The sequence below is a fragment of the Pholis gunnellus genome (assembly GCF_910591455.1).
Source record: "Pholis gunnellus genome assembly, chromosome: 24".
Taxonomy (NCBI): Eukaryota; Metazoa; Chordata; class Actinopteri; order Perciformes; family Pholidae; genus Pholis; species Pholis gunnellus.
In genome coordinates, this window is record NC_136551.1 from 7,016,043 (window position 1) to 7,037,692 (window position 21,650).

Below are 21,650 nucleotides of genomic sequence, written 5' to 3' on the forward strand. Positions count from 1 at the left end.
GATACAGTAGATGTGCAACCCAACCTGTGAGAGCACACACACACACACACACACACACTGAAGCTTTTACACACACAAACATGTAATCAGGATGAGGGCTCCACTTCCAACTGATGCAGCGATATTACAGTTAAAAGTTAGGAGTTAATAGATGTATTAGTATGGATCGGCCTAGTCTATAACCTGGAGCTGTTATTCTTCATATAGCTTCCTACATGTTAATGTAAATTCATCAGGATTCTCCCACCAGTTGGATTTCTTTCCTCATCACCAGTATTCTCCATTCCTTACTACTACCCTCATCTCTCTTGTCATGCTTCCTTGTCTGCTTGTCGTACCACCTACAGTCACACAGGATACATCTCTCCAGGGTTTACTAAAAGACATTTTCCTCCTGTCTGTTTTCTCTCATTTTTCACCCCCCTTGTTTCCATAATTTCCAACTCTTGCTCTCATTTAATTTGCTTTGCCACATCCAGATAGGCAAAGTGGATCTCCCTCTCAGCGGGGCAGGTGCTGGTGAACTCCTCCCTCTGATAGGCGCAGTTTAAATACCTCCACACCCCTGTCATCTCCGCTGGGATCTCAAAGCCTCTGTATTTCTTGGCTACGACCTGCAAACATAAAAAATGTACCATCAGTGAGTTGAAAGGTGTTAGGAACATTGTTGTAGTAATCTAAGTAATCCAATATTCCCAGAATGCATTATCTCTTTGATTTGGAGCAAATAAAGACATTGTAGACCATTCTTTCCCTACAGTATGAAAATCAGTGAACCTTCAGGATGTGTAGTTTAGGCAGCAGGTTGCAGTCAGCCAGGGTGAGCTCAGACCCGTCTAGAAAGCTCCTGGAGGACTCGGGCAGTTCTCCTGAGGCGTCCGCATCAATCTCCTCCGGCAGGGGAGTCCTCAGGAAGTCATCAAGACGCCGGAGAGACTTCAGCAAGGTCTTTTCTAAGGCTGCAGATAGAGATAGAGATGGAGCAGTAGAAAAATGGATCAGATGATATCATAGCTCCTTGAATGACAAATATAACCGTCACATTAAGACCTTAAGAGGTAGAGATCTCAAGCTATATACAGATTACAGCAGAGCTGCATGCTTTTGGCCAATCAGAGCAGCCTAACAAAGCTGTAAACTCAACACTGACACATTATCACCATATAAAGTTGATATGGTGAGCATGTTAGCAAACAGTCCACATCCACATCCAGCAAACACAGAGCAACATCATAGTTCAAAAGTCTAATATTCTGTCTCTCTGAGCTCCATTTTTGGTCTCCACCACCTTTAGAGAGTAACATCTGGCAGCGTCTTAGTGCTCCACAATGTTCAGCAGGTAGTCTCTAATACCGGCTTGTTTAGTTCGGTTAAATCGAACCCTGGAGCGTTTACCCCCTTGGGTACGGTTTGTTTAGACAGGTGTGAACACAGCAATCACACTTGGGTACAAATCCAAATAGCTGAACCGAGACCTTGTTGATGAGGTGGTCTAGGTTCGGTTACAACCAAACTCTTCTACCTTTCCATACAGTCCGTTTGTGGTGAAAACATGATCCAACCACGATTCGATCCAACTGTGAGATGCTTTGTGCCTTCTTTGGACTAAACCAGCTCCCGTGGCCAGCTGTGCTGTGTGATTAATGCGTGCCTCCTCCTGATATGTGCCTTTATATGGAACCCAGTGCTGCAACACACTATTTTATCCGCAGACGTGTCTCGTTTTCAAACTGTATTGTTTGCATAAATTGATAAATGCAAACGATGTAATAATTAATTACTAGGACCAAGATCAACGTCAGTAGTTGTCCCTCCACTGTGGCATTAGAAAGTGGCACGTTAATCTATTTTTGGAACAATCTGCTCTTCTTTCACTCTCACTTTACTTCCAAGAGTTCTCCTGCATAGTGAATGCTGCCGCGTGACACAAACCAATCTGCATTATTGTAGCAAAGTGGTACCAGTTTGGGACCAGAGTAAATTAACTACAGTGAAAACACCTAACTGTGTCTGTGCTGTGTGGTTATTTTCATCAAAGCTTTTCAGCCCATATCAGTTGGCCTGTCGACCCCTTTGGTTGGAATGAAAACCCTTTTCCTGAGTGAAATCATTTGAAGGCAGCCCTCACACATCCTCTCTCTTACCGTCGTTGGTGTCTTTCCTCGGGTTTTTGATGTAAGCTGAGAACTTGGCGAACACATCGATGCCCGCTGTGTTGGCTTCAGGATGTTTGGGAGCCAGTCTGGGGTAGCTAACGTTAAAGACATGTTGGAGAAGTTCACTGAACACCCCTGTAGACTTGAAGTAAATGTGTGTAAATGTGTGTCCTGTACCGTGGCGGGATCAGTTTCTCCTCCAGGAACTCCTCGATCTTGTTGACATCGACCTTGACTTCGCCATTAAAGGTCACAAAAGGAGGGTTTGTTCCTGGAGCGAGGTCCTGCAGGTCAGCCGGCTTCCTGACAACACAAAACATATAACATACGGTGTAGACTCTAAGAAAGACAGACACTACAGTAGACTTATGGTTGTTGCTCTTGCCTTTACACACCAGGGAGAAAACAAAGAAAAACACAAAAATAGGGAATATTCGTTGAGGATGCTCAAACCTTTATCATGGAGACCGTTGGCGTCACTGATCCTGACCTGTCAGATTCTATAGTATAGCTTTCTCAACAACTACATGATGTCCATGTTAGCGTTGGCTAATGCACTTGGTAATAAATGCTTTTCTATACGTTACCTTGACAACAAACTATGTTTACCCCTCTTTTGTCTCATTTAACTATCACAATCAAGTTCGACTGCTTCACCTCCCCAGGTGTTCTCTTTATGTACGCTGTCTTTATCATCTTTACTGTTTATCACTATGTTGGGGGGAACTGTCTGTGACAGTCTGAATAACAGAAACTATGGGAAAATCTACTCATCCCATAAGCAAGGGTCATTATTATTATTGGCTGTCTTGTTTTTTTATCCAAAATTAGCAGAAAATTGAACCTGCTGTGAAAAAGGGAAAACTCTCCCGTAAAATAAGACATTGTGGGATTTAGTTTGGATAGAAATTTTAAATTGACGTTTGATTTATTCGCACAAATCATTGCGACTTTCTTTCCTTAAAATAAAAGCTTCACTGAATATTCTACATGGTGAGCCCAAAGGTCAAAATGCATACCAGAGGAAAAACTAGCACTACGGGCACATCCTCCCAATATAGAATGGATATGTGTGTGGAACATATTTACCGTTTGAGGTCGACAGTGGTGACGTTGAAGATGACTCCTTTAAGCCACAGGATCATAAAGAGTCTCTGAGAGAATGGACAGTTACCAATGCTCTCCCCATCACTTCCCGCCTACACACACACACAAACACACACACACACACCAGTGCAGAGTTGAGAGAATGCCATAGATCACATAATACAAAGCCTAAGAGAGTGTCAGTGCCTATATTTTAAACCTGACCTATGACCAGGTCATAGCGGTCTGTTGATAGTTGAACAAAGACAGAAGCTCCTCTGAGAGAAAGACTGGAGGTGTATAACATCACCATGACATCATGTGACATCAACATTTATGACCTGGCCAGTAAATCCACGGATTAACCTTGTGCCCGTGGTTATAACTGCACTCATCAACGATAACCATAAGAGTTGACCTGACTAAACCCAACCTTTCCCCAACGCTGCCATTCATGGATGGATATAATTAGGGAAGGATTTTACTAATCACTTACCTTTACAAATAGCTCAATGGTAGGGAAGCCCAATTTCTTTACTGCAATGTCACACCAGGACATGGTGGCCAGGTGAAAGGTGGTGTGAAAGCTCACACTCCTCTGAAGACCCCCCAAAGGCAGCTTCTTACCCCAGTAATAAAAAATGAACCCCAACAAAAAGTATAATCCATGTTTAGTTCATCCAAAACAGCATCCCTCTTATCCTTAAAAGCACGATAATAAACCACAAACCAGCACAATGTCTGCCTGCCTGTCTGCCTGTCTGCCTGTCCATCTGCCCGCTCCTCAGACTGCTGCTTGTTTTTTCTGCTTTCCCTGGAATGCCAGTGTCTCCTCCACACACAACCCCTCTTTGTCAGAACAAATATTAAACTCAGTCTCAAGTCAAAATATGTGTGTGTATTAATCACATTATGAGTGTAAAACATGTTCACAAAGTTACAATACGAGAATAAAAAGCCATGTAGGAACAGGAAGCTGAGCATTGCTTGAGGTTATGGTAAGGGTTGAAGCGAGATGTAGTCTTTAAAGGTGTGTAGTTGAGATCAAAATGAAGACTGAGCTTTAAGATGGGTGTGGTCCGAGCGAGGGCGCCAGATATAGGGGGTAGTCATTGGGGAAGGTGCCATTGGGCCACTTTACGCCCCTGGTCTAATTTAATGTTGTGGCTTAGTTTACATAAAAGGATAATGTGACTTGAGGTCAATGTTTGTGTGAAGTTGGGAGGCACAGAATAGTGCAAGAGTTCCTTCATTTCCCAGAGGAGTGGGTGGGAGTGGAATCTCAAACACACACAAAGTACCCAGTGTGAATGGAAAGATGTTTTTCACACCCACAGCAGCTGAGACGTCTCTTTTGTTTCCCACACTGAATACATCCAATATGGATTCTTTACATGAATCAGCAGCAGTGAGTTCAACCCGGGGTAGTGTAAGTACATGTGCTGTACATCTCCCTGCAGTCTAAACACTCTAAATGCTGTTTCCAGGATCCGGTGGCCCTTCAGTTGCTCTGTACCTCCACTCCTCATTATAGTATCATCTCCTTCAGGAGAATCATGTGGTCACCTCTATGTCTGTCCACTAATCCCTCATTCTGCTGCAGCACACTGCACAGTACTTTGGATGGTGAGCTATGACTGCACGCTCAGGGACCACACTTAACCGGCCCCTGGTTGGTAGGAGCTCCCAGCAGCTACTTTGCATCCAGACACAGTGGGGAGAAACCATTGACTGTATGGGGAAAATAGTTTGCTTATGTTTATTGAGTGCATAGTGTGTTTAGCCATCAGCTAACTGAACCAAACACGCAGCCGACTGCATCACTCAGCTGCTGCTCTGTGGCCAGACACAGTTCTTCCTGTTCTTACAGGACTAGTTTGTGGGACCTCTAATAATATGTAATTGTAGAGGTTGTCTGTGATCTTAATCCCGTGTGAATCTGCCATATCTGTGAGTCAAGTTTTGGTTTCACATGGGATACGAACGCTGATGTTAAAGTCCTGTGTTTGTCATCCAGCACCCCTCCCTTCAACTTAGGAAGACTTTCCTGCTTCTTGTGCCAATGCGCCACTTGAAACACAGACGTGGGGGTGGGAGGGGGGTTCTCAATCACATGAGGTCCCCCGTTAATACGAGTCTTGTGCAAATAGAGCTTTCTCATGGCAGACACTTGTCATAGCAAGGAAACACACACAGCAATAACCCTAACAACCACTCTGTTCCAGTCAGTCTGACAGTGAGCCAGCATGAACAATACCAGGAACCTGGAATCTAAGCAGCTAAATGTAATTCAGCCCTCATTGATTTCATTATATACACCTGTGCTTTTCCTACAATGACAAGTCAAATAGTAAGTCCATGAAAAAGTTCACTTAAGGTTGTTTACAAGTTCACAGGAGGGGGTGAGGCTGAGCAGGAGTGTAAGTAGACGGGACAGCTCGGCTCAACAGATCAGCTCTGGGCCACAGTCAGTGCCACAGATCTAATTGTAATGAATGCCCTGTGTTAAAAATAACAACCAGTAAACCTTGAGTCAACCCTTGGTGCTTGGCTGTTAAACATAATGTACATGCAGTATTCAGTTTGAGGAGAGTATGTGTTCTTTCCAGCAACGCTGTGCCCAGAGCTCTCAGCACCAAACAGCAGGCTAATCAGCTTACAGAGTGAGCATGCAGAGATTAACCCTGCGTGCAACAGGCAGCAGCACAGCTCTGTTATTCACTCATTAGTGCCCTAAAACCAGCAAGACAGAGTGTCATACAAGACAAATGACTGTATTTCATGACAAGTCACCATCTTATTAGTACGTCTGGTGTTTTGTAATCATGAATTAACTTGTCAATGAAATCCTCCACAGACCTGTATTTACTGGCTGGCTCATTGTGTCAGTGGGGGGGGAGTAAAGCCAGTGTAAATTGTGTCCTTCAGGCGCTATTGAGTCCAGCGACACATGGGACGCTTGATCCTTTCCATTATTTTTCTACTTCAGTCTGTGCTGCCAACAGAGTGTCCATTGTTTGAATGTGAGCCCCCACAGAGAGCAGGCTTGTTGTGTGTACGTGTGATGATATTAGTGCATTTTTTCATGGTGTTAAATCTCTCTGCTGGCCTCTTTTATTTCCGCCTCACTTAGGAATGTGCTGCTGAACCAGAGAGCAAAACTGACCTCTGTGTGTGTAGGTCTTCACCTGATACATACATTAGTGTTCATTCATGTTTAAGAATGGACACCTACATAAACTCACCAGTACAAGCTTCACAAAGGTCAGAGTTCTAACAAGGTTATTGCATTGGCTTATATTGTAATATGTGTGTCCTTATTATTTTGTCCACAACCTTAAGGATTGCATGCATGGAGCAATGTAGGCTACCGTGCCGGATGGATTAGGATATCACTGACTAAAAGAGATGAGGTAAGCAGATCAACAGCTCTGAAACAGTAAATATCTACAGTCCCTGACAAGTTTGTTTCGTTATGTCCTGGATATACAGCAGCCAAATACTGCTTTATTTAGTATTCAATAATAATGCTGAAATAATATCATCATACATAGGTAGGCGTGATACATGTACACCTTATCAGTGGCAGGTCAGTTGAGTCTGCAAGCTAACCGTGTTGGATGGCTTGGTTTGAACTGATTATGTTCAGATTAGCAGGTGGCTAAATGTTCAATTATACTGTGTATTTATTACTCACTCAGAAAAGTAGCCACAGTACAACAACAATGGAGCCATTAACAACATGCTTGTAGGTATGTCTGTGTCCGCTGGAAGGATGTTTTCGGCTAATGTGAAAGGATATAGTTGAACATTTATGTTGAATCTGTTCACTCACTTACTGTAATATTTCTGAGGCAAAACATACAAAAGAGCACCATTTTTTGTTTTAGTTCCGGCATGCCACAGGACTTTCTGCCTGGGCTCATGTCCAGACCCGGTAGCCCAAATGGCTTGGCTCAACAGCGGCCTGAATCCGGCATTTGTGTTTGTGAGAGCCATGCCAGTCTCCTGATGAAGGATGCTGCAAAACCGCGCTCAGTTTACTGCTCCAGAGCTGTTCATGTGCTGCTAATTGGTTGCTAATTTCTCGAGAACGTGGCCTTGGGCGGCCATGTACCTGAGCCGCTTCACGTTTGGGCCTGCGGTGTCACAAATGCAAGTGCCAATCTAGCTGTAGTTAGCCAAACTTAGCTGGCTATGTGTATTCTGTCCAAAAGCTTCTAGCCGATGGCTTCCATATTCAGTACAAAACTGTTAGCAAGACTTCAAAGCCCAAATAGAGCTGCGTTGAAATAATACAAGCGGCTCTATTGGTTGTTTTAGGTACCAGTGAGCCCATGAAACACAAACCAGGAAGTCTGCATTTTGACGTGCTTCATTATAGGTTGACACGTCAACTCATCAGTGTATGCCAGTGTACTTCTCAGCAAGTCATAAATACTGCTTGACTTCTTCCTGTTTGTGTGACACATTCTGTGTGTGTCATGGATGTCAGTTGATCGAGTTTAAAAGCTCATCACACATCAAAACACTGCACAGCTATTAAAAGCACTGTAATACAGGAATTTACAACTCTGAAATATTTTCAATGCAGCATTCAGGCAAACTAACAATGGGTCTTTTATTGGTCAACGCAGTGAATTTGCCGGAAATCTCGAATTGCAAAAGTTGACAGAAGTGAAAAATGAATTGTCATCTTATAGCTGTTGTTTCTTTTTTTTATGTACAATTCTTAGTTGCAAAGTTGTGTTTTGTGTGGAGTTCCTCTGACTAGCTTTCAGCTTCATTATGTCATTATAGGGTGCTAGAACCATCAAAGGCATTGACCCCGACCAAGAAACTCTTGTTTGACTCAGGGATGACATATGGTATGTTTACAGCATGTGTCGGTTCATATGGTTCATTACCTTGACATAAAGGGAGATCTCATAGTCCTGGTCTAGGGGTGTTCTGCTGTTCCCTCGCCCAGGGGCCAAAGGGCTCTCCTTCCTCTTATGGGAGATCAGTTTCACCTCCTCTCTCTTCTCTTCGATCATCTCCTCCCGCTGGGGGATGTACGAATGGCCATCCTCCAACAGCACCACTCGTTTTTTCTTTACCTGATCATCCCTCTTTTTGGGCAGGGAATCATGTTTGATCACTGACTTCAGCTCCTTTATCCAGTCCTCCTTCCTTGGAGGACTTTTGGCTCTCTCTTTTCTTCCCCTCTCAGATTCCCAGACATCTTTTTTCACAGGCCTCAGTTCTTTCCTCCAGAGTTTAATTTCTGGTGCACTCTCTTCCTCTGGTTGAACTTTTTTAATCCACTCATTATCTTTCTTTCTGGGTGACAGCACTCTTGCCGTCCCCCATTCTTCCATCCTTAACGGCTGTGGCTCACGACACAAGATCCCATTCTCCATTGCTTGTTTCAGTCCTTTAACTCTTCCATGTATATCCAACTCTACCTCTCTGTTGTCATTGTTTGGCGTCTTCTCCTTTTCTACCTCTTCTTTTTGATCTTTCTGTTTCTCATCCTTCGCTTCCTTTGCTTCTTCATCTTTGTGTTCCTCGTCCCTCTCTACTTCTTCTTCTTTTTCATCTCTCTGTTCCTCTACATCTTCTTTTTCATCTTTTGGTTTCTCATCCTTCTCTACCTCTTCTTCATCTCTCTGTTTGTCATCCCTCTCTACCTCTTTTTCATCCCTCTGTTCCTCATCCCTTTCTACCTCTTCTTTTTCATCTTTCTCATTCTTATCCTTCTCTACCTCTGCTTCTTCATCTCTCTGCTTCTCATCCTTCCCTACCTCTTCTTTTTCATCTTTCAGTTCCTCATCTTTCTCTTTAACAAGTTCAAGTTTCTCTTCTTGCAGTTCTTGATTATCTGGATCCTTTGTCTCCGCTATAGTGTGTTCAGAAGGGGGTGTAATGGTGGCAGGCTTTTGTTCTTCAAGTTCTCTCCTCAGACTGTCCTCTATCTCTTCAATCTCATCATCTAAAACAGTCACAGGCTCTTCCGCCATTTCTAACTCTCCTTCCATTGCTTCTTCTTCTGCTCCTCCTCCCTTCTCGTCTTCTACAAGTGCCTGCTTTCTTAGCTGTTCTCTAAATTTTTCTCCCCAATCTGTTCCTCCTTCTTTGAGGAGCTCTGAAGGATGTTCTTGCAAATCACCTCCCTGCTCTGTTGTGGACTCATTATCTTCTGAGGTGGCCTCTTCTCCAAGGTTATCAGGTACATCTGCACCTCCTTCCTCTAGTTCAAATGCTTCGTCCACCTGGTCCAATTCCACATCTCGCTGATTGCCTAAAGGTACCTCCTCGACACACTGCGGTACTGGTTCTGGGAGATCTTCCTCAGCCTGGTTTTCAGCTTGAGCAATCTTATCTTCTTGCACTTTTAGATCACCTCTTCCTCTGTGCTCTTCCTCCCCCATTGACTCTCTACTAACTTTATCACCCGTCTCCCCGTCGTTTTCCGTACTGTGTCCTGTCCCATCCATCACTAGAGTATTAACCCCAACCTGTCGCACTTGCGTCTCCTCTTGCTGCCTCTTGTTGATCCCTACCATCCTAGTTTCCTCAATCCCTCCTGTCTGTGGCTGTTCTTCAGAGGGTTCAAGGGCAACGTCTGGTGTCTCTACCTTCTGATTTACTTCACCCGCTATCTCTAGAACATCATCACGAGAGGTCATTGCATATTTCACACACTCGTTGGTTTCCTTATGCTCAACTTTTGCTTCTATGAAATCCTCCTGCCATGTGATGTGATTATTACTGGTGTCCTTTTTGCTGGATTCTGCATTGTCCTTCACATCAGTGTTTTCCATTTCATCATTCTTCTCACTGGTTAATTGGTTGGTCTCATTGGCCACCACTTTAATTGTAGCAATTGTATCAAAGGGTATTCCATTGTTGCTAACAGTTGAGGTTTGGCATAGATCCTCTTGATAGTCGACTTGTTCTTTTGTCCCCACGGGGGTCACATCTACTGCTGAGTCCTCAAAGCTTTCTCTTACATCACCATTGGTGGGTAGAGTAACATCTTCTGCTTTGTCTGTGTTATCTGAAGACAACTGTGGACCCTCTCCCGGCTCTTCTACAAGAGTACCTGAGTCCCCAACATGCTCGGCATCATCTGAAGTGGACACCATCTGGTGGTCTTCAAACCCATTGTCTCTGTCAGTGGTCTTATCCTCCCTTACCTCTGTTTCCAAACTTGCTATCACTGCTTCTTGTTCATCTTCCTTGCCTTCTTCTTTTTCCTCATTGCTTTCTAATATCTGCGCTTGACCTTTCTCAACCTTAATCAATGCTGAAAAGTGACATGGATTTTCAATCATCGTCTTTGTGTCTTTTGACTCTTGCTCACCTTCGGTCTCTCTTGTCTGTTCTTCTATCATTTGGTGCTCTTCATCCCCCACTTTTACTCCTGCCTCCCTGTTTTTCTCCAGTCTTGCACCTCCTCCCTCCCCCTCCGATATAACTTCATTTGGTAACAAGGCCTCTTGGATAATCCTCACTTCCACCCTTTCACTCTGCTCTCTGTTGTCTCCTTCAGCTTGCCCCTCTTCTGCTTCAGTCATCATCAAAACCTCCTCCCCTACTTCCTCGGCTAGTTCCACCTCCTCATCATCTTCTTCTCCCGCCTCATCCTCTCTTCCTCTCTGGGTATCCAGGTCTGAACAAATATCTAGTGGGCCGTAGACAATGGTGCCATTTGACAGGTCTGGGTTTGGGCAGGATCCTGATTGAGCCATTGGGAAAGTTTGAGGAAATGATGGGACACTTACGATGGGAAGAATTGATGCCCAAGTGACCAAGATCAGTGTGAAGTTCTACAAGATGTCCAGTTTGTGGTTTGGGCCCAGTATTCCAGAAAAAGTCAAAGATGTATTTTGGAGGTATGACTAAGATTGCAGAATAGATCCAGTTTCCAAATTAGATCCCAAAACGAATCTCAGCATGTTTCTGAGGAGGCCAAGGTACCAAAGATCAGAAAATATATCCAATATTCCAGAAAAATAGTTTTAAAGGATCTCACACTGTTTCTGAAGGTCGAAGGCAAGATTTCCGGATGAGTCCAAGTTTGAAGAGTAGTTCCTAGATGGATCTCTGAATATTTTTACACAGCCCTGAAGATCATAAAAGACCTGTTGGATTCCCAGGAAGTTCCAAAATTCCAGGGAAAAGGGAAGAAAATGAGGATTCTGATATTTTACCTCCACCGATCCGAAGACAATTAATCAGGCACACGGATTTGTGGTTTGAAGTACACACTCTTTTTACTCTTTGCTTGTGGCTATGGTGCTCGAATTAGTACTGCACCTTAAGCCCAGTTAGACATCAATAAATACAATCTCCCTCTCTTTCTCTCGCTCTCTCTCTCTCCAAAGGATTAAATGGTGCCTGATCCCCACATGACCTGGAGCTTAAACCCCTCTGCCACCCAGGGACCAGCACCACTTGAGTTGAATTTCATTAAACACAAACACACACACATACGCACACACACACATTACATACAGAACAGTACACTACACAGAAGCACGTACAGTCTTAGTTTAAATCTTTTTCAGCACGGTGTATCTTTCAAGGTTTGCTTACTGTACTGTCACACTGGATTTGTTTCGTCTATTTCTACCGTCATTTTGAAAGTGATTGTGTAAGCTTGTATTATCATGAAGTTGGTAACACAGTATGGCATTGTGCTGTTGTTCACTCACAGCAACAGCCAGAACAGAACAATGGTCTTGAGACATACACATTCTGCAATGTATTTAAACTTGTTATTAACACATATAATTATTTTTCTTATCTTTGTATTTTTAACAGATGTGGAAGAGCGCAATTTCTATATATAGTATTATTTATTTAAATAAAGTCAAATATTTCTCTCTTCAAATGCACTTACAGTAGTAAACATGCTTATGTAATACGTAGAGGCCACCACAAGAGAGCAGAATGTTGACTTCAAATTATATCTTGACTACAGGATGAGTCGAGCAGCAAACAGTAAAAGTCAGTTTTAAAACTGTTGACCCTAATTATAAGGAACATTGGGAGGTTTGTGAATAAACATTTACTTCATTAGCAAGATGGCATATTTATATAACAAAAGCAACGCAAATAGAAATGTGGAGGATGGGAATACAACATCATGTTATCCTTAGTTGTGTATATCAAAATGCAATTACGGAAATTGCAGGTATGTTCAATAATATATATCAAACCCTTGATGGACATTAGCAATTTCATTTCATTAAATAATTTTGGTCATTTACAGACGTCCACCTGAAATATGGAGCAGACTACTGGGTGGCTTTGACAAAAACATTTAAAGAAGGAAAGGAAGATGTTGTTTTGTTTATTTTCCTTGCAAAAATCTTGTGTTGTCTATTGTAATTGTATTTAAAGAACATTATTCATGTAATATTTAAATTGTTGCTAATAGAAGTCCATTGTAGCCTGTGTCACATGGTTTTCTTTGTCCTTCTGGTGGAAACTGCTGATTTGTTGGTATGCAAATTATTACGATTTATACAGTGAGCATTATAAGTTGAAAAAACTAAATGTAATATTTTATATTTGAATAAAGGTTTACAATCAGAACTTGTTTCATTTGGGATTTGCAATACTGGATGTGGTTTGTTCCTACATAAACTATCTATTCTATCATTTGCCCCAAAAAAATCCCTATTGTGATGTCAACGTTTTCAGATAGTCGGTGAGTGTGTGTGTCTGGCTGATTTCTAAAGATATTCATAGTTTCATTGGAACCTTTGCTACAATTAATAGAAATATTGTTACTGTGTCAGTGTTATGTGTGTTATCGACTCATTCGCTCTGCTGTACGCGTTAGCTAACACCAGAAGGTGGCGGTAATGTAACACTGAGGATGGGAGCTGACCTTAAACACCAAAGAAGAAGATGAACAAGTAGTAGTAGTAGTAGAAGAAGAAGGCGAAGCTGTTCATTTTACGTCATCTCCTTTATCCCCTGCGCCATGCTAACACATCTATCCGAGAGCTCTATTTACTGTTAATATCAGAGAACATTGTGCTGACAACACCAGCCACATCACCCATCACTACCGGAAGGAGATATTCACGCAGTAACGTGCGTTTCGCTTCTTTAGGAGCATAGTTTTAGATTCCTGGTTAGCATAAGCTAGTTAGCTTACAGCGGGTCGTAAGCTAACGCTCCTTTTGACGGCTGTTTAGAGGAAAACATCGTGGAGAGAGTATCATGATATAACGTCTCCAGCTTTATCGGTATGCATGACCGTAAATACATCATTGTGTTAGCTACTTCGTTAACAACACCGCTAGTAACGTTAAGCCGTGGACGGTGGGCGTTAGCCAAAGCCTGATTATTTAAGTGTATGTATTAGCGTTGTGGTAAAGCGGCTTCGTCCCTGTGTTTCCAGAGAGCTGTCCCTGTGCGGGTTACAAGTCGCGATGCAGCAGACGGAGAAAGGCGGCGCAGAGGAGGCAACGGTGGACGTCAAGTTTACCGATTTACCGAACGCCCTGATAGCCTGCAAAGTACCGGAGGATTTGTTCAATGAAGGCAGCAGCCTGAAGGTAAGGACCGAGCGCTGTCTGTCATTTACAGACGTTGGCATTTAATGCAGCTGCGGGCCTTCTTGTGTAGCGTTGCACGCGGACCTTTAGAGAGTCACATTTGGATTGTAAAACATGTAAATGAATGTCCTGTGGAACATTGATTTAAGCAAATGTGCAAGGAAACGCTTAAACTTGAGACCAGCTTGAATGGAGTTTGGTGCTACACACTCTGGCTGTAGTGACAGAGATGCGCCACTAGGTGGAGTTCTGAGTTATTAGAATGCTGCTGTGGTTATGACTAAGTTGACAAAAAAAGCATCCTCACTTCCTGGTTCCTTAGTCATTGTGAGCGACTTGATGGCTGAACTTGCCTCAGTTTAATGTAATGCTGGATGACGCTCACACATGACATCAGCCACTGAGATGCATCAATGGGACGTTTCTAATAATGCTACCGGCCTTGTATAACACGTCTGCTGTACAATAGATTAGGAAACAGCTAGTAACATACATGCAGGTGTAAAGTGCACATAACATGGATCTGACTGAGGGTTTGTGGTGCTGTTGACTTTGGAAGAGTGTTGATTTGTTAGTTTAAATTTAAAAGCTGTCACTAGCAGTGAGGACCTGGTCAGAGTGTTGCTCTTTGATTCAATCATTCCTCCTTTAAATCTAAATCTTAGCATAGCAGGGTATTTTTATTTTCTTGTCCAAAATTCTTCCCCCTGTCCTATTTGTCTTTGGTTCGGGGACAACGGGACGTCCTGAAGCTCGAGCCTTGCTGACGAAGTTTAACATTTAAGATGGAAGAAAAGCTCTGTTAGAAAACATATTCTTCTATTCATGGACATTACAATATGGGCATGCCCATTAGTCTCATCACAGGACGTCATGCTACCACTTCTCTGCTGCTTGTACCAGCCACATGCACACACAGGCCAGTGTTTGAGAGATGCTATGAGCTTTGCTGACGCCGATGGAAAAGAACAAACAACAGAGCAGAGGGGCAAAGGGCGTCTGGTGAAAAAGTGTCCGGTGTTGTTGTTTTTTCCCTTCTCCCCTTTCCTCCATCTTCCTGCTGCTTTCCTGCTGAGCATCTTCAAGCATCAGCAGGTCAGCTGATGTATCATATGACCGAATATTCCACTGAGGGTGTGTGAATGTTTCATGGATTCTCGAGAGCAGTTCATAAATAGTCCCAGCGAGCGCTGTTGGAACGTACCGTTGTGTTATTCACAGCAGCGCGCTGTCAGAGCGGAGTCCTGCTCTGGATGCTCTTGTCTATTTGCAGAAGTAAAAATGTCGGCACACGGTAGAGATGGTCCGGCTGGTCGCTGTATGTTATGCTCCTCCGTTGTTGTTGTTGTTGTTCAGCACTTGTAGCCTACATACAGGATGAAACGGTTGGTCTTTGAGGCATTTGTCCCGCCCCTCCTCCATTGCGATTGGACGGCTGGGTAAAAACGTTTTTCAACTGTAAAACTCTCTCACGGTGATGCTCGTTACCACTGACTCAGAGTGCGAGATCTACTGTTGTTGTGAGGCGTTCAGGGACACGTGTGTCACGGTGCTCCAGGCCTCTGTTAAAGACACAAGGAAACGTGGTCATGATGTGTCATTGGGGTTTGACTTGAGGGAAACTGGAATCCACCTAAAAGTACAAAGTGTTGTAGTCTGTTTCCATGTCTTTAACCACTGAAAGACAGACGCTGCTGAAGGGACTGCATTGCCATGTTTATTGTTAAGCTTTATAATGATTTAAGTTCTGTCTTTATTGCTGACACGCAGTGGTTTTCTTTCATAACTGTATTGTAGGGATCACTGCAAAAAGTGTCAACTGTTATCACGTGTGTAAAAAGTGTTTCTTCTATGAAGGAAGTCTATTTTATTTTATGAACACTTCTTCATACTGTGGGTCTAGTGAAGCAGCTGTCTTCTCTCTAACAAGGAGCATGAATGCATCACAGAGCAGAGGTCAAAGTTCAGAGAGGGGTCTCTCACCGACTTCATTATGATGCGTTCAAGCTCTACTCAGTGCAAAGGAGTATTGGTACATTTAAACGCTCTCATGGTGTGTTCAAATGTCATTTTGTACCTATAACTTTCACCAATAAAAATGTAGCAGCTGGCTATTAGCTGTGTGTGTGTGTGTGTGTGTGCGTGTGTGTGCGTGTGTGTGTGTGTGTGTGTGTGTGTGTGTGTGTGTGTGGGTGGAGCGGTGCATGTGTGCTCTGTGTGCACACCTGTCTGTCAGCGCGTCGCCTGTCTCCCTGTCTACTGAGGGAATGGAAAAAAAATGGGAAGATGAAACAAAACACAGGGATGGAAAAAATGCGAGGCTGTGCACACGCTCACATAGCGGCCACAGCGGGGCGAGGTCTGGAGATGATTAGCACCTTCTCACACACACACACACACACGCGGTAATGTTTAACACCAACAAACAACACTTACATGAGAGCATCGGCTTCACTGTCGGGAGGCTCGGCAGCATTACAACACTTTATTTTCCATCCGACACACACACGCACACACAGGACGGTGCTATTAATCATTTCACCGTGCAGTAACACCTGCACTCAGTGAGCCTCAGACTTCAGTGTGCTCCAGGCACGGTGGATTTGAATATTGTCTCGTCAAATGCGTCTGTGTTGCTATTGATTGCATAATTAATGTTCCACCAAAACCAGGAATAAACACGTCAACAAGTCCAACAGAGTGCTTCTTCCTGTGTTCTAATAACAGCTGTGTGTCGTCCCGTGTGCTCTGTCTCAGCGGCGTCGTGCTCTTCTTCCCAACCCACAAGTGTTTAAGTACTCACACAAAGTGCAAATGTTGGTGGATCGCCCGCACAGCCTGCTCTTGTTTTTCCAACTGCTGGCTGCACACACACACTCACACACACTTCCTCTCCACTTGAAGCTCTCTGCTATTAATACCTCATAAAAGCATGTTATCAAACCGCATACTTTCCATGAGCACCACCTCTTGCTTTGTATCCCTCCATCCTGCATTCTTTCTACCAGTCATGTCTCCTTCCACTCTTGTTTTCCTCTTATCTCCCCTCTTTGTCTGTCAGCTGTCCTCTCTCTCTCCCTTTGTCTCCCCCCCCCCCCTCTCTCTCAGCTTCATCCATACTAAGTAAGGCTGACATGTTCTGCAGTCAGCTGATGCGTCTTCGGCATGTGTGTGAAATCAAGAGTTCAGAGGCTCTTAGTCACATGTTTTCCATTCAACAAAGGGTTTTTGTGAATGCAACAGAAAGCAGATTAATGCGTCAGTTTGCTCAAGGGTGATGTCATTATTTTCCAGTATCTCTCTCCACACACACAGCCCTCCTTTCTGTGTGATTAGTCAGCATTGGCTAGTATCTGTCAGTAGAGGGAAAGGCAGAAAAAGTAGAAAGAGGCCGTCCCTCCCTCCCTCCACGGATGATTGGCTCACGCTGAATGAACGAATAGATGAGACCGGGTTGAGGAGAGGGAGGGGATTGTGGGTAATGCGTCATCGGCTGGCTCGAGCTCATTTAAGCGGCAGTGGAGCAGGAGGAGAGAGAGGAGAGAGTGAGCTTAGAAGAGGCCCAGTGACATTTTCTGCTGCACACCCAAATCTCTGGAACATTCCTTCAGTGGTAGACCCAGACCAGATAACCTTGGGCTGTGGGTTAGGAGGCTGTGTTGACTGTAGAGAAGTGTATCGCTGACATCGTGGATGATTCAGTGTGAAGACAGAAGAAGAGAAACGACAGCTTCACCACCACAGAAGAAGATCCAGGTGGACTAGGAAACGGAGCAGCTTCCTGTTAAGGAGCATCTTTCACTACCTCCTCATCTGTCACCCTGGGGAAGGCAACGCTCCACCGATCTCCCCCTTCCTCTTCATCATCATCGTCGTCCCCATTGAAGACCATCTCAGGTATCGGGTGGACACGGTTTGGGCTTCCCGGATCTCCCATCATGCACATCAAGACCACCAAGTGTAACCGCTTCTGCCTGGTTGCCTCGGTGACCAACCAGGAAGTGTTCCACCGTCCCGAGGCACAGGTAAGAGAGCGCCCAAACCAGCTCCATGGTGCTAATGGCGGCTGAATAGTTTTGGATTGAAGCCGCTAGTCTTCACTAGTTCCATGACTTAAGTTTCCAAGAGAACGTTGTGTTTTCCTCTGAGACCCCATCAGTGTGAACAAGGACCGTTTAGTTTCACTGTGTGTGTGTGTGTGTGTGTGTTGTCCACTTCATTCTTCTGTCTTCTCTCCTGTATCACTGATTGGTCATTTAAACACGAGGCTCTCACACGGTCAGACACAGAGGAGGGTGAGATGTGAGGCTATTTATATACTTCATGTCTCATAACTGTATTCATGGCTGCCTCTGGCTCCCAGCCTCCAGCTGAAGGGAACACATTGAGTGACTCCAGTCCCTCTTTGCAGACCACCTTCGAGGCCCTGTTCCGGTCCTTCGACCCGGAGGTGCAGTTCCAGTACTTCAAGTCTTTCCGGCGGGTGAGGATCAGCTTCAGCGACGCTCTGGCTGCGGCCGAGGCCAGACTCCGGCTCCACAAGACGGACTTCAGCGGCAAAGAGATGAGGCTCTACTTCGCCCAGGTAGTGTGTTTGAACCCGTTTCCACACGCTGCATTGATCTCACAGGGGGGTTGTAGTTTACCAATGTCCCCCTGGAGCCCTCAAAGACCTCAATATGGAATTCATAAATGAAACTGTTATTTTCATCATATTTACAATCTTGTGTCTTCAGTCCGTCCACATCGGGAATCCTCGTCTGGAGCCCCCCAAGCCAGACAAGCAGTTCCTGATCTCGCCCCCCGCCTCCCCTCCGGTGGGCTGGTCCCAGTCTCTGGACGCCACGCCGGTCGTCAACTACGACCTGCTGTGTGCCATCTCCAAGCTCGGACCAGGTACGCCCCCCTTTGAACACAACCCATCCTGGAGTTCCAGTGTGTTCTCTAACTCCTCCCACTAAGAACCGAGCATCATTACATCCTCACCTCATTCTTTCTCCATACCGGCCCCCTCCTGAAGGCTCCTGCATGACTTCCTGAACCTCTTCTTTGTGTGATTCCAGGGGACAAGTACGAGCTGCACACCGCCACCCCCACCACCCCGAGCGTCGTGGTCCACGTCTGCGACGACGAGCGCGGCGGAGCCTGCTCCGCCCCCGACGACAGTGACCAAGACGACAAGCCCCGCCCCCTGCGGCCGAAAATCGTCCAGACGCGCCGGCCCGACTACACGCCCGGAGAGGAGCAGTGAGCGGCCGTAACGTTTTGATCCCGACACGATCGGTCGAGAGCTCAACGCGCTCTCGGAGCTCTGAAAGTTTGGGGGACGTTGGAGAGACACCCGAGGGTGCTGCCGTGTCCCGTAGAGACCAGCGCTGCGTTCATGTCCTGTGGGAAAGACGGGAGACGTGACCTTCCTATTGGAAAACCACTATGATGAATGCGATGTCTGCCTGACGGAACTGAAGCGAATGTTAGTGTTGAAATGTAGGAACTAGTGTTTTGTCGTGTTTTGGTCGTAGTGCTCCAGTACGATGACGAGACTTTGCTGGATTCTTTTGGTTTGTGGTGATATTTTGCACACAAAAAACAACCCCTGAAAGGTACCATGACCAAGTGTGTGTGTGTGTGTGTGTGTGTGTGTGTGTGTGTGTGTGTGTGTGTGTGTGTGTGTGTGTGTGTGTGTGTGTGTGTGTGTGTGTGTGTGTGTGTGTGTGTGTGTGTGTGTGTGTGTGTGTGTGTGTGTGTGTGTGAGATGAAGCTGGTCAGGAGAAAATAAAGTCTGTCCCCCTTCATCATCATGATCTGGATGTCTGTTATTCAGTCTGTGCTTTGCTTGTTGAGCTAACAGCTGTTGCTATTTGACATTTAACAGAGCTTCATCACACAGCCTTTTCTTTTTAAATGCGAAACACACACACACACACACACACACACACACAAAGCCAGCCCTCATTAACGAGGGCTTCAGCCACACCCACCTTGATGTCTTGTCTGTAAAAACAAAAAAACAACCAGGGCTAACCTTCTAAAGTTCATGCTTGGCCTAAAAAGTATTGTGAAAGGATCGTCGGAGAGAAGTGAAGCTGTTATTCAGCCTCTTCTGGTGCTGCTGTGTCCATCAGCTCATGTCTTGTGTTCTTACTGGCTGTCAGACTGTGTGTGTGTGTGTGTCTAATATTGCTGGTTATGGTTTGTGACATTATTCTATAGTGGTACCGGCTTGTGTTTCAGTTGTGCAGCGTCTCTCCTGGAGGATCTTCCCTGTGAGGAGCTCCACTCACTGCTTCTCTACTGCTGCTGCTCCAGCTCATTAACATGACGCATTTACTATTGAATAAAGATCCACCTTCACACGTCTCTTTGGGATTTCTTCACGTCCATGTCTCGTAATAAACGTTATCTCAGTTTTTGTCTAACTTCCCTGTTTGAATTCTATGAAGGCTATTAAGGAGTGACAGGTCGCCAGTGTGGTTTATGGTTTTTGGCCAAAGTGCCAAATTTGAAAACTTAGTTCTGAAACCAGTGGGTGACGTCACGGCGACGCCATCTACTTATTTTATACAGGCTAGAAGGTGTGACATGCTGCTGCACTCTGACGAAATGCTGGGAAATTGGTTTTGAATAAATATCAAAATACCATTTCCAACTTCAGGAACAAACCGTCCAGCTCATCATAGAAACTCAATGTTTCCATGATTTCTCTGGAACATATTTATTTATCTTGTATTTTCGTTTTGTTAAATACTTGTTTGAATGAGTTTTTTTGCAAAGATTTGAATAGAATCCACTACATTTTGTATATAATACTTGTTTCAGATCAACAAGCCCTTCGGGCATTCTGCTGTTTGTAAAGTTAAGTGACGTAAATTCTCCTGCTATTATTATTATTATCCAGTTAGTGTTCAGATGGTCATAAGTAACTCACACACAAACATGTTTTATTCTGAGAAAGAGATAAAAGTTAAAGAGCCACATTTCTATTCGAAGACCATTCTAACATACTGACATCTCTTTGTTTCTGGTCCTCTGATCAGATGAGTAGTCCACCCGAGAGAGTGAGGAAGACTGTTGTGTTCACGGTCCTGTGTTTTTCATCATCTTTTACCTCCGTCAGTTCTCCAGACGACCTGAGGGGGGAGCAAGAGGCTGGTTCTTAAAGGAGACTTCAGGTGGAGAACTATAACACAGAATAAGGTACACAAATAGGACGGCACGTGTGTGTTCAGCCTGGCATTTTAAATTGACACGGCAACATTAAGGATTAATGAACGAATGAATTAATCTCTAACATGCTGACTCATCAGAACATACCCACCGCGGCTTGAGAACTACCTTTGCAAAGGTGTGCCATGTTTCTCTCAGAGGCCAATCAGCGCAGACTGGAGGAGGGGCTTAAAGTGTTTCAGACAGACGAGCAGCATGAGCACAAATCATGTGTTTTTGACGCTTTGAGCACCACAAGCTAAGTGCCATATTATTGATATTATATGGAGGTCCATATAGTCCCATTATACTCGCACCAAAACAACCTCGATTGATAATCAACAGGAAGAGGACAGATATGTAGTATGTCAGCCATAATCTCTGTGATAGTAAAGTGATGTACATTTCTCCTGTGTGTGTGAATACTACTGAACACCTGTGGTTTACTGTCATTGTCCGTCTGATTCTGAACTTTGCTTCGTTATATGATTTTATTCTTTATCTTTGTCCCTCTGGTTCGTCTGCTCACTTTTAAAGAGATTTTCTCAGAACAATTGTATTTCTACAATATTGTCTTTACAACAAGGACAGACTGGGAATGTGGACTACTGGACTTATTGACTCAGACTGGTCCACCAGA

General features: G+C 44.4%; 2 protein-coding genes across 2 annotated transcripts; one reads left to right on the plus strand and one right to left on the minus strand.

Annotated features, from left to right (window-relative positions):
- Positions 1-452: 452 nt before the first annotated feature.
- On the minus strand, positions 453-3,869 carry LOC306715524 (chloride intracellular channel protein 4; the record flags this gene model as incomplete). The annotated part of the gene is made up of 6 exons (XM_079185921.1): positions 3,739-3,869; positions 3,246-3,355; positions 2,334-2,459; positions 2,145-2,251; positions 778-959; positions 453-614 (listed from the first exon to the last, which is right to left on the minus strand). The coding sequence occupies exons 1-6, from the start codon at positions 3,799-3,801 to the stop codon at positions 453-455; spliced, it is 750 nt and encodes a 249-aa protein (XP_079042047.1). The 5' UTR covers positions 3,802-3,869.
- A 9,317-nt stretch (positions 3,870-13,186) lies between these two features.
- rcan1b (regulator of calcineurin 1b) lies at positions 13,187-20,153 on the plus strand. The gene is made up of 5 exons (XM_079185776.1): positions 13,187-13,492; positions 13,648-13,804; positions 18,216-18,389; positions 18,541-18,700; positions 18,868-20,153. Exons 2-5 carry the CDS (start codon positions 13,679-13,681, stop codon positions 19,053-19,055), a joined length of 648 nt encoding a protein of 215 aa, XP_079041902.1. The 5' UTR covers positions 13,187-13,492; positions 13,648-13,678; the 3' UTR covers positions 19,056-20,153.
- The last annotated feature ends 1,497 nt before the right edge of the window (positions 20,154-21,650 follow it).